Below are 12,360 nucleotides of genomic sequence, written 5' to 3' on the forward strand. Positions count from 1 at the left end.
TTTCCAGCCACCTGGATATTTCCATTATCTTTTCATATGCCTCTGAGTTTCCTGTTTTTAAGAAGATAGTTGGGGTCACTGTGGCACAGAAACAATTTTCCGTCCTTCCTATTTCATTTCACATTATTCTACAAGTGACTTTCCTAGAGCTGCATAATCTTCATAGCATCATGTGAACGAATGACCAATACCCCTTAGAGCAGATATCCTCCCAAATCATCTAATAATTCCCTATGGTAGGACATTCCATTGTTTTTAATTTCTCACGAGTATTTAAAAACTACTACAATAAACATTTTTATGTACACAGTTTTTTCCCATGCTTTGAGATGAGATTGCCATAAGTATAATTACTGAGTCAATGAGTATTTCATACATCTTAATGGTGGTTTATGGTTCTAAGGAGAGGATGTCTTAATTTTCTCTATTTAAAATTTGTGGTAATAATAGCAATAGGTATCATAGATCATATATCATATATGTGTAATAACTGTCTTCTGTGCAATATACATTTCTTCAGTCCTTTCTGAGACTGGATTCAGATATAAATGGATGGATCTGATCTAGTGCTATAATGGAACTAGGAGGTCATTTAATAAAATCCCGTTATTTACTTGGGCAGTGTGGTATAGTGGAAAGAACATTTGATTCGAAGTCTGAGGACCTGAATTGGAGTCCCTGCCAATCTCATGTGAGCTATTTCCCTTGGTCTCCCTGAACTTGGTGTTCTTGTTTTTTGAGTACCTGTCAAGTGCTAAGTAAGATATATAATCTCATTACTCGCCACAGCTCTGTACGACCAACACTGCTGACACTGTTTCACAGCAGAGGTTTAATAACTTTGCTGCAGTCATACAAGTTGTCTGTTTGAAATGAGTGTCAAACCCCTATCTGTCAGATTCCACAGAGTGTATCATGTCGCCACTGTAAGATCTTTACCCACCCATTGCTCGTGAAAATAAGGTAGTGGAACACTGTGGTTGGAAGCAGAGATTTGGAATTGGACAGACCGTGGTTCACATTCCAGCCTCTTATCCAACCATTTATCACCAGTGACCTCACGCAAGTTACTTACATTTTCTGAGCCTCAGTTCCCTCACCTGTAAAATCACAATAAATAGTAGTTTCCTTCTGTGTGTGTGGTGTGAATTAAATGAGGAGATTCACATAAAGTACCTAATTCACTGACTAACACATAGTAAGAACTCAATAAATGGCAGTTGTTTTATTGTTGCTGCTCTTACTGTTGTGCTTGTGAAGGACGTTGATATTGTGTTTGTTGCTGTGGTGTCGGAACACGTTACCAGGCATATAAAATAAACAGTGTGGTGCATTGGTAAGATGCTCTTCTCTGAACTCATATCACCTGAATCAGCATTTCTGCTCCATCGTATACTAAGTGACGTTGAGTGAGTTACTGATTCTAAGTTCGCTCATCTCATTTGTAAAATGGAGTCAACAATGATGAGGTTTTTAAATGGACTCAATAAGAGGAGAATTGGAAGGAGAGGTGTGTGAAAGAATAAACATTGATGCCCAGATTTCTACATTTGATGATGCGTTTTGTCAGACAGATGTTCAGGCATAGTAAACTCAAGAAGTGCAGCTTGTGAGGGAATGATAGATTTATGGTCTAAACATACTAAGCATTGTTATTTGGGAAAAAGCTTAAGACAATATACTTAAGGGCTAATTTGAAGAAAAGAAAGAGTTCAAATGTGGGTGATGTCCAAATGGAAGAGAGCAATATTTTTCCCTAGTACTTAGGAAAGCTTTGTGGGTTTTGAAGAGTACATAGGACTTGGTGGAAAACATGAAAAAAAAGATTCCTTCAACCTTAGGAAATCAGCTTCCCAAGGATGTATGTGCCATGGCTAAATGTACCTGGTCCCTACCCTCCACATGCTCTCATGTGCTAAGGGGGTCCATTTCCTAGACTCCAGCATCTATATCCAGATTCACTTTGGTCCAGCCCCATCCACAAAGCCCTAGATTTGAGAGAGGGCATTCTGAGATCACCCTATATTCCAAAATGTTCCACTCACCTTCCCAGGACTGAGATCTCATGGTGTTCTGTGGGGAGTGAGAGCAAGACAGGCATGAAAACAGCACTTGGTGGGAACTGCTTGTATCTCCCCAAATCTGATTTGAAGTCATCCCATTATCTCAAAAGTGAAGCCTGATTTGAAGTCATCCCATCCCATTGTCTAGAAAGTGTTCAATATTTTCTTGAGAAATCACTTGGGATTTGGGGAGATAAAAGTAAGCAAAAACACTTCACATCACCATAATGATGAGAGGCAGCAGCTTACTACAGTACGTTCTACAGAAGTGGTTCTCAAACTTCCCATCTCAAGGCCTTTTTACACTCTTAAAAATAATCATGGGTTCTGAAGAATTTTGTTTATGTTACATTTATCAATGTTTATTATATGGGAAATTAAAACTGAAAAATGTTCAAAATATTTTCTTATTGGTGCAGTTAAAATAACAATTGTAAGAATTTGTTAACATAAATAAAATTTCATATTAGAGAAAACATACTTCTCAAACCAAAAACTAGAAGTAGGTGGGAAAAGTGGCAGAAATTCACATTTTAGCAAATCTTTAATATTAAGCTTAATAGAAAATGGTTGGATTCTCATACCTGCTTCTGCAATTAAAATGTTGCCATACTACATATTATGTAGCCTCTGGAAAACTTCACTATATGCTAGTGAATGTCTTAAAATAATAGAATAGTTTTGACCTCATGGACCTCCTGAAAGAGTCTCAAAGTGCCTCAAGGGTCTATGGCACACACTTTGGGAACCACTGCTCTATAGCGTATTGGTTCTAGAATCAGACTGCCCTATGTTCAAAACCCAGCTCCACTACCTGCCAGCTGGTAACCCTAAGCAAGTTAACTTACCTCTCTAGATCTCCTTTTTCTATAAAGGTAGAAAAATAAAATCTCATGGCTGGTATAAACTTCCTGAGAAATAACACTGGTCTTCTCTTTCCCCTCATTTCTGGATAATAGGCCTAAATGTGACCGTGAATGCCACCTTTATCCAGTCGGAAGGTATGATTTATAAGTCCAGTGACTGCCGGAGTAGCACCTGTGAAGGCCTCGACCTACTCAGGACGATTTCAGTGAGTACCTGCCTTTGCAGAGTCAGTTCACACCCTCCTGCTGCAGGAGGGCCACAGCGTGAGCTTGGGCGCTGGCCCGCCAGGATCTCTCACCTCGTCTCCAGCTATGCAGCTGAGTGATTTGGGGACCGGGTGCTCCGACTGTATCCCCGTCTATTTCCCAAGTGACAAGCACCCTCCAGGAATGCAGGAAAGCGGGGAGAACCTTAGCTATGTTCTGTCTGTACACGTTCAGTGGTATGGAGGGGAATTATTTTGTTTTCAGCTGTTTTTAGAACTTTTAAAAAATTTAAATGTTGGTATTAACTGGTTTGCCTTCATGTCCCTCAAGAAAAACCTGAGGTGCCCCATTAAAAAATATACTCTAAAGCCTTACACCGGACACCTGTTACAAGTCATCACCATATACACGGTCGCAGGTTTATTGCTTAAGGGCTGAATCTGAAACCTAACTTTAAAGTAGTAGCTGTAATGTCAATCCGTAGAAATGGGAAGAGAGAGATTCCTGCCTAGTTCCTCCTCCCAACTCCATCCCCAACCAGAGCTTTCTGGAACTGAAGAGTAGTCCAAGCTCTCTAGAGGCAGGTAGGGTGTGAGATGTCCCTTTGCTACAGAGACCTAAGGGAAGGCCGTCCAGGCAGCTGAGCACCGGCACAGATCCATGGCTCTAAAGCTCTGATCAATAACACCACATCGACCAGATTGGCCGCACTCCTGTCAGGAGGTGGTCATTCTTGATCATGGGAGGGCGAGGGGCAAGCAAGGGGAGTTTAATAAACAGGTGTGCCTCCTCCCTCTCCCTCTCCAGAGGTGGGAGGTCCCACCTCGTCTTCCAGCACCAACGATGGAATGCTCCTAATCAGTTTCCCCTTGAGAAAGAGTGGAATTAAGATCTACAGTCTCCCACCCGGCCGCACTGCGTTTTGTTCCCTCCAGCCCCGCTTTGTAGCTATCCCTAAACCCGAAACTTGCCCTGTCCCTCCACAGCACCTCCCAATCTAGCCTCTTCACCCCTTGGCCTAGAGATCACTGCTGACGTGACAGTCTGCCAGTCCCTCTCCCACCAGTGGACGTCCTCCCCTTGATAGAGTCCAGGTTCACGTTCAGTCAGCTCCCCTTCAGTGGGATGCCCTCCCCTCCATCCGTAGCCTCTCCCCTCTCGGACCCCTTCATTCCTCGGCTGGCCCTCGCCCAGCCCAAGGCACGCACGCGGCTCCTTTCTGCTCTACATTCTAACATCTCGAGAGGCCCGCTTTCTAGCCTTCTGGGAGCCTTCCCCTTGCTGGTTCTTTCCTGTGCATTGATTCATAGTTTTAGGAATTGGTTGTTATTTTTTTCTCCTACAGAGGAAAAAACAGATGGGATGTGTCCTCATGGGGCCCACGTGTACCTATTCCACCTTCCAGATGTAGTAAGTAGTTTGCTTTGTTGTTTTCATGCCCCTGTGAATTGAAGTCAGGACATCGTATCAAGATTTAAATGATTTATCAAACAGTAGTCTAGTCAAGGCAATACAACTGAGGGTGCCAGGGCCCTCGTATTTTACAGTCTCTCTATAACTGTCATTCCCTCATCCGGGTGACTCTGCCTTTGCTCAGTGTGGGGTGGATGACAGTAGATATTCCGGTTCAGTTACTAACATCTGAGCTTGAAAAGCAAAAAGGTAGAGGTGAAAAGTTAAACTCCAGGCAGGAAACAGAAGGTGGTGAACTTAGATATCTTGAGAGTTGAATAAAGGAAATCTTCCCAGAAGTATGGGCAGAATGTACCCAAACACAAAGTGAAGTGCAGCACCCTAGGGCATTAACAGGGCTCCGTTCCATCCTTAGGGCCGTAAGAATAGGGAAGGTAGCAGGGTTCTTATTTCAGAGCACTATTTGAGGATTATATATATAACATACTAAAGTACTTTGCACAGTGCCCTTATCAGCTTAGAAAAAAAGAAAAAGCTTCCACTGTATTTAGAGTGGAAATACTTCCTGGCTTTGGGAAAATCACCCTCATCCCTTTCGATCATTTCACTCAGTGTAATTCTCCTCACTGCAAAACACTTTGTTTTGCCAGATCACCCCTCCCCCAATCCAGATCCCTCTCACATGCCTTTCTTTCACCTGTTCCGTCTCCCCGTGAATCAAGGATGACCGTTTGTCTGCACAGAGAAAACTATGCTGAAGGAACCCTTGCAATAGGTTTTGAAGGGTAGACATTAGACTTCTGAAATTTCTGTTGCAAAGTCTGCTTCTCACACCTCCCACTCAGCTGTATAAACAGACTCAGACGTTCACACCCACACAGACCATAGACACCCCACAGAAGCACGTTTGACCTCCTCTTCTGTACCGAAGTGCAGACGAATACAGAATCTTACTCTTCCTTGTGCCCATTCCCAACTGTCATCTTACCTGACCATTTACTGATCTTGCTGGAGAGTGTGCCCAGAAGGAAAGGAGAAGTAGAACATTGATTCACCACTTATGAGAAACTTCCGTGTGCAAAGACGCATTTTTGTTGTGTCAGAGTGGAGACAATTAAGTAAAATAGAGGACAAGGACACTGGTGACCAATACAAGGCAGAGTGGGACAGGTTCCCTTAGAGAAGTACAAGCAAGGTGCTATGGATGCACCGTGGAAATGGTCCCTCTGGTTGGGAGAATTAAGCTTCAAGAGGAGAAAGACTTCATGAAGGAGATGGTATATGAGTTGAGTGTTGAAGAATGGGTTAAATTGTAATGGGTAGAGATGAGGTGATAAGCATCCCAGCCAGCAGAGGGAGAAGTATATGTAAAAGCAAAGCATCAGGGAAGTGTAGAAAATTTGTGAAAGTCTGTATTAACTGGGGTGCGAGAGATGTATAGGGGAATAGTAGAGATAAAACTCGAAAAATTAGATAGGGCCATATTTGGGTGGTCATGAGTTCTAAGTGAGGGAAGGGTTTTTAATTAGATTTGCATCAGAAACCACTAAAACAGCAGGGAAGTGCCATCGGAAGCAGCTCAACTTTGGGAAGAATAATTGGCAACAGTGTATAGGAAAGGCTGGAGCCCAGCAGGAGAGACTGAGGACAGGAAAGTCAACAGGGGAGGAGGAGATCCTGAACTAGCGAGAAAGCAGTCGACTTGGAATAGGAGCATCGCCTTAAAGATATTTAAAAGTAGAATCAATAGCATTTGATAACTGATTGGATATTGGAGTGTGGGACGAAAAGTAGTTGAAAAGGCTTTGAGATATCAAAACGCTAAAAGAAATGGGAAAATCAGGATAAGGAACAGTTTTGAGAAACAAAAATAAGAGACAAATTTCACCGTGACCACGAGGAGTTTGAAATGCAAGCAGGACACCCAAGTGAAACCTTTCAGTGGAGCACCGAAGATGGAAGGGGAGGTCATTTTCCTCCCTTTATCAAATACATCTTAAGCATCTACACATAAAGCAGGCAGACCGGAAATGCTGCGGTGAACAAGCTGGGCGTGATTGCACCTTTGTGGCGCTTGCAGTCTGGTGGAGGAGACAGATATTAAACAGGTTCTCACCCATGATTCCTGGTCTTAGTTATCAAGGAAAGCTCTCCTGATGGATAAAGAGATGTTTAATTAAGAACCTGATGGATGAGTAAGTATCAACCAGGCAAAGACAGAGGGGAACAGCATTTCTGGCATCTGTAAAGACCCTGGTAGAAAATAAAGCTTGCTATGTTTAAGGGACCACAAGCAGACCCGTGTGCCAGGCAGCGGAAGGAAAACAGTAAGGTCCTCAGGTGATGTCTGTCTCAAAGGCCGTCCGTAGAAGAGCTGGAAATAAGGCAATGCACGGAGGGAAGCTGCAGAGGGCATCTTCTGGGCTTTACAACATTTGTAGTAGCTATGGTGGTCCATTTTCTATTTTTTCTCTGCCCTACTCCCCGAAGTCCATATGTCCTAGCCTAGATGTTAGGACAACCCAAATGACAACTCATTTTAGAATAAATCGAAGTAACCAAGCCACATATACCAGAAAACACCCAGAGTATGCTTAGAACGTAGCATACGTTCAGTAAATATTGTTTTAGATTCACCTGTGAGGGACAGACCTATATACGTCGAACACCTGCTTGAGTGACCCTGTTTCATTTTTGTTATTTATACCCACACGCTGAAACAGCTTAAAGAGGGATCTTATTTGTACTACTTAGGTTAATCCTGATATTGGTTTCTTTCTCACCTCTTGGCATAGCCTTGACACAGATTTGAAGTATCCCATGATTTCAGCTGGAAGTTTTGGATTGTCGTGTGACTACAAAGAAACTTTAACCAGGCTGATGACCCCAGCTAGGAAGTTGATGTACTTCTTGGTTGACTTTTGGAAGGTCGATTATTTTCCATTCAAAACTTTTTCCTGGAACACTGCCTATGTTTTCAAGAATAGTACCGAGTCTGAGGACTGTTTCTGGTAAGCAGGACCATTAATATCCTTCTGGCACTTAGCAGGGAGAGAAGCCATAAACCCTCAGCAGGCCACTAGTTATTATCAGACATGCCTTCCATGAATAGTAGCATTGGGAGTGGAAACCAGCCCACTTTCTTACACACAATTGGTACATAGCTTACATTTAATTGATTTCATTCTTAAGCTGTAGATATATTTAGATAAGGCTATTTGTTACTCCTATTTGAACTAGATATATTAAGCATAGCTCTCTGAAGTAGATACCCATTAACTTTAGGTCAAATTGAAATTTCACTTGGAAGTGTACAACACTTCACTGATTCCATGATCTAAATCAGTAGCAGCCGGTAAAAATGTCTTTTTTTTTTTTAACAGCAACTTTCTTTGAGTCCTTACTTTTTGCCAAACATTGCACTAAGCACTTTCTTTTTTTTTTTTTTTGGTTTGAAGCCTTTTTTTTTTTTTTTTTTATTGGAGTAAAATTGCTTTACAATGTTGTGTTAGTTTCTGCTGTACAATTAAGTGAATCAGCTATATGCATGTCTATATCCCCTCCCTTTTGGACCTCCCTCCCCCGCTCCCTCCCACCTAGGTCATCACAGAGCACCGAGCTGAGCTCCCTGTGCTATCCAGCAGGTTCCCACTAGCTATCTCTTTTACACATGGTAATGTATTTATGTCAAACCTAATCTCCCAGTTCGTCCCACCCTCCTCTTCCCCCACTGCGTCCACATGTCTGTTCTCTACATCTACGTCTCTCTTTTTAAAAGAATTTTTATTGGAGTATAGTTGATTTACAATGTTGTGTTAGTTTTGCTGTACAGCAAATGAAAAATGTCTTTTCAAGAACATGTTTTAAAAGTTACCTAATATTTATTTCCTAAAAGGAGTGCATGGAGTTATTCAGGGTGGCCACAGTTTTCTTCCTGACCTCTACCCAAATTGTTATTAACTACTAGAATGTAGTGGTGTAAGAAGGAGAGTCTGATGTTGAGGCTGACAGTCTTAGGATATGAGATCTACAGATTCAATTGAATAATGAACGTTTATTCTATAGGGTGTGCAGCTAATGTTTCATATTAATAAAAAGGAATCATATGGAGTGTGTTATATGTCTTGAGAACTCTGAATAAATGTTTTTTAAACATATTTTCAAAAAGTTGCATTTTCTCAGAGTTTTTTAGTTAACAGTGATCTGATTTATTTTGTTGTCTCAATGTGATTGACATAAAGTGTCTATGTAATTGTAAATACATTGACTAAATTTTTTTCTAATTCTTCCCAAATGGCATACGTGACCTAGCAATAAATATTTATATATATATTTTAGATTTATTATTTATTTATTTTTTTATATTTTGGCTGCGTCGGATCTTAGTTGCGGCACACGGGCTCTAGTTGAGGCCTGTGAGCGCAATAGTTGTGGCACACGGGCTTAGTTGCCCCAGCATGTGGGATCTTAGTTCCCTGACCAGAGATCGAACCCACGTGCCCTGCATTGTAAGGCGGATTCTTTACCACTGGACCGCCAGGGAAGTCCCAATAAATATATTTTGATGAAAATAAACCCTCTAAAGAAAAGAGAACGAGTACTATGATCTCCATTTTACAGATAAGGAGAAGGGAAACCAGAAGTAAATGCTGTCATATTACCGTGCAACATATGATAGCAGAGAATACGCATTCTGCCTGTCCTACACGAGTTAGAAATCATTTCTCTCACAGCTTTTCAGAGGAAAAAGGGTGGTGGGGAGAACAGGATATTGGATACCATTGCTAAAATAAAATCACAAGGCTCACACAACTCCAGCAAAGGTGGCAGAAAGAATCTCTTGAAGGAGTCTGCAGTAGCTCTCCACCAAAGCATTCAGAGGACTAAAATAGGGTACCACTGAGAACGCACATCCAGGGAACAACAAGAATCAACCCTAAGGCAGCATCCTAGAAATTCTGGGGTGAACTTAGAGCACACAAAAGTCCGTTTCACACAGTAGGAGAAATTATTCCTGTCAACTCTGAATTTTTGTACTATAGATACAACAGTTTCCATTTATCTGTGATAATGGGACAAGCAGAATAGTCTTCCTTCAGCAAATAACAAGAAGCCATTATAAGGGATTTGCCAAATGTCTATTATCTGTATATATACACGAAGATTCCCTAAAACTTTCCCTAAATTAGATGTTTGTAGTCCTAACCATTGGTATCACACTGTGTATTGTCTATTGTATTAGTGGTAGAAATGAATTTTAGGTGAACAAGTCCCTGGACAGATCTGTAAACAGTGAGCAAACAACATGGAAAGCCATGAAGAAACTAGACTGATTTCTTAGAGTTTCTCTTTTTTTCTGTTCTAGGTACCTCAATGCTCTGGAGGCTGGAGTTTCCTATTTTTCTCAGAAACTTACCTTCAAGGAGACGCTGAGAGGAGATAACGAGTTTCAGCGTATCTTAATGAACCAGAACAGGAAAAGCAATGGTAAGAAGACATGAAGATAATTTTTGGCTAGCTACGTCCCCACAACTGCCACCTCCCTATGAGTCATTTTGACAAATCTACCACCACAGAACTATCGTCGTTACTATATATTTTGTATATTTGCAGAGATCTGTAGCTGCATGCAACTACGTTATACTGTTCCTTTTGATGATTAAAACCTTATCCTCTGAGAGAAATTAGCAAAGTAATGTTGAGCAAATATATTAACATTATGAAAGTAATGATGATGCTAAAATCCAGCTTTTATAAGCCAAAAATGATATCACGATCCACCATCAGTAAACTGCTTTTTATGTTCACCACAATCTAATATATTGTTGGATTTGTGACGAATTCTCAAATATTCTGAACCCTGGTCCCCTGGTGACCAAGAGGACTTATTTATTGATATGTAGCCTTAAGCAAAATTACCAGGTAGGCAAGGATTGTCTCACTTTGCTTTACTCTGTCGGTATTTTACCTGCCTAATGATCTCTCAGTTTATAGGCCAAGTGTGAAAGGCCAATGGGATACTAAGTTATTTGGTGATTTATTTCACTTTCCACAGAATTCTTTTTGCAAATAAGAATATATCAGGAGCAAAGGAATCAACTGTGGAATTTTCTACGAGGAAATGTTCTTGTTTGTCAGGATTTCCTGGTATCGCTTGAAATATCATTTGCTGTTACAATTAAGCATTTGCCATATTAAGAGCCTACATTTGCAAAACATTAACCAAGATATGGGGAACAAGAAATATACGACGATTCATGTCCCTAAAGTGTTTACACTTCAACTGGACAACACAGTGTGTGAACAGATCTAATGAAGTGTCTCCCAGCTTATTCATCCTTCTCATCAAACCATGCATTTGGGAAATCTGGCTGCAGTGGATAGGAGAGCTTAGAGAATCAGACTGGAACTCGACCACTGAAATCACTGAGCTCTGAGCTAAGAAGCTGCAACCAAAACCCAAGGAAAGGTGCTTAGGAAGACTTCATAAATTCTCACATTAATTTATATCTTTTCCAACTACTTTACAAGTGGCAGTGCCCTTCACTTACCACTGAAAATAGCTTCTATATAACTACTCCAGCCTCGTGTAATGGAATAAGCACTAAGCCAGACTCAAATACTTGACTATCAGAATTATTCATCCACCAGTTTTTTATCTCATTGGCATTTTAGCTACAGTCTCCTTAAATCAATAAAATTAAGGGGAAGGACTAGATGATTCTTTTTAAGATCCCATGCAGCTCTCCTCTGATTCTATGACTGTAAATGAAAAATAAAAGGAGGGGGGAGTAAATTGGAGGAACTGGTGTTAATCTTAAAACACGAATGTAGCATGGACTTACTGGGTTCAAATTCAGGCCCCTGGTTCCCTTCCTGCTTGGGAGTAGACTATTGTATATTTTTCTCCCTGTCTTGCTCTCTCTCCTGCAGTGATTGTTATGTGTGGTACACCAAACACCATCAACGTCCTCAAGGGTGACCGAGCAGTGGCTGAAGACACTGTCATTATTCTAGTGGATTTTTTCAAGTAGGTATAATATTTGGAAGAACTCTCCTCCTTTCAGAAAGGAAATACTCTAAGGATTTCTGGAAGATATTCTCTTTTCTCACGTTTTGCACAGCCTAAAATGGGATTCTCTATGAAGATAATACTTTAACCAGTGTTTCATTTCTTCTTTATCACACCGTTATTCTTATTTAATTAATTATAGCCTTAGCAGAGATGTATACCTTTGACATAACTATCATGTCTAAATACAAAAGTTTTATGAACTCCCCATGAAACCCACATGCTCATTCAACAAAGATCCTGGTCTTCAGCCTGATTTTAAGGTGTTTTTTTTCCAGGCAGTAATAAATCAACTAATATCCCAATCATATTTCTGAGAACGTGGGCCCTATCTATGCCTTCAATTGCTAATGGCCTTTGGTCCTAGATTATTTTTCCTTCAGCCTTCTTCGGTAAGAGAAAAGTTCCCGTTAAGTGAATTTGATTTACACAGTTATTCTTTGCCCTCTGTGGTATAGTCACTGGGTGGTTATCTTTTCCTCTGCACTTATCTGGAGCTAAGGGGAGAAAATTCTGGAGAACAGAAACTACCTTTTATCACATCCCCTCTTTTTACTAGTCATTTTCTAACATGGTTGGAAACCCCACAAACAAACTGTGCAAAGGTAATATCTGAGTCAGATTAGGCTTAAAAAAGGTGTTGCTGGTACACCTGTGTCCCTTGCCCCATCAGCTAGATCATATGACTTCACTTATCTGATTGGATCATTAATCATTCCCTGTCCGTATTCAGACCAGA

At 40.9% G+C, this 12,360-nt stretch overlaps 2 protein-coding genes across 3 annotated transcripts in view; both read left to right on the forward strand.

Moving 5' to 3' along the window:
* The window catches only part of H4C16 (H4 histone 16), a 47,315-nt gene extending 44,249 nt beyond the window's left edge, over positions 1 to 3,066 (forward strand). The window contains exon 5 of the mRNA XM_082422003.1: positions 3,023 to 3,066. The gene's annotated coding sequence lies outside the window, so the exon portion shown is untranslated. The remainder of the gene's footprint in view (positions 1 to 3,022) is intronic.
* The window catches only part of GUCY2C (guanylate cyclase 2C), a 77,656-nt gene that overhangs the window by 1,626 nt on the left and 63,670 nt on the right, over positions 1 to 12,360 (forward strand). Inside the window, exons 2-6 of one of the 2 annotated variants that reach the window (XM_082421988.1) lie at positions 3,023 to 3,135; positions 4,482 to 4,546; positions 7,345 to 7,560; positions 9,915 to 10,036; positions 11,483 to 11,579. In XM_082421988.1, the coding sequence (XP_082278114.1) occupies positions 3,023 to 3,135; positions 4,482 to 4,546; positions 7,345 to 7,560; positions 9,915 to 10,036; positions 11,483 to 11,579 (613 nt within the window). Of the gene's footprint in view, positions 1 to 3,022; positions 3,136 to 4,481; positions 4,547 to 7,338; positions 7,561 to 9,914; positions 10,037 to 11,482; positions 11,580 to 12,360 lie in introns of those variants that run through there. The other variant, XM_082421989.1, reaches the window with a different exon arrangement.

This window comes from Balaenoptera physalus, assembly GCF_965194825.1.
Source record: "Balaenoptera physalus genome assembly, chromosome: 13".
Taxonomy (NCBI): domain Eukaryota; kingdom Metazoa; phylum Chordata; class Mammalia; order Artiodactyla; family Balaenopteridae; genus Balaenoptera; species Balaenoptera physalus.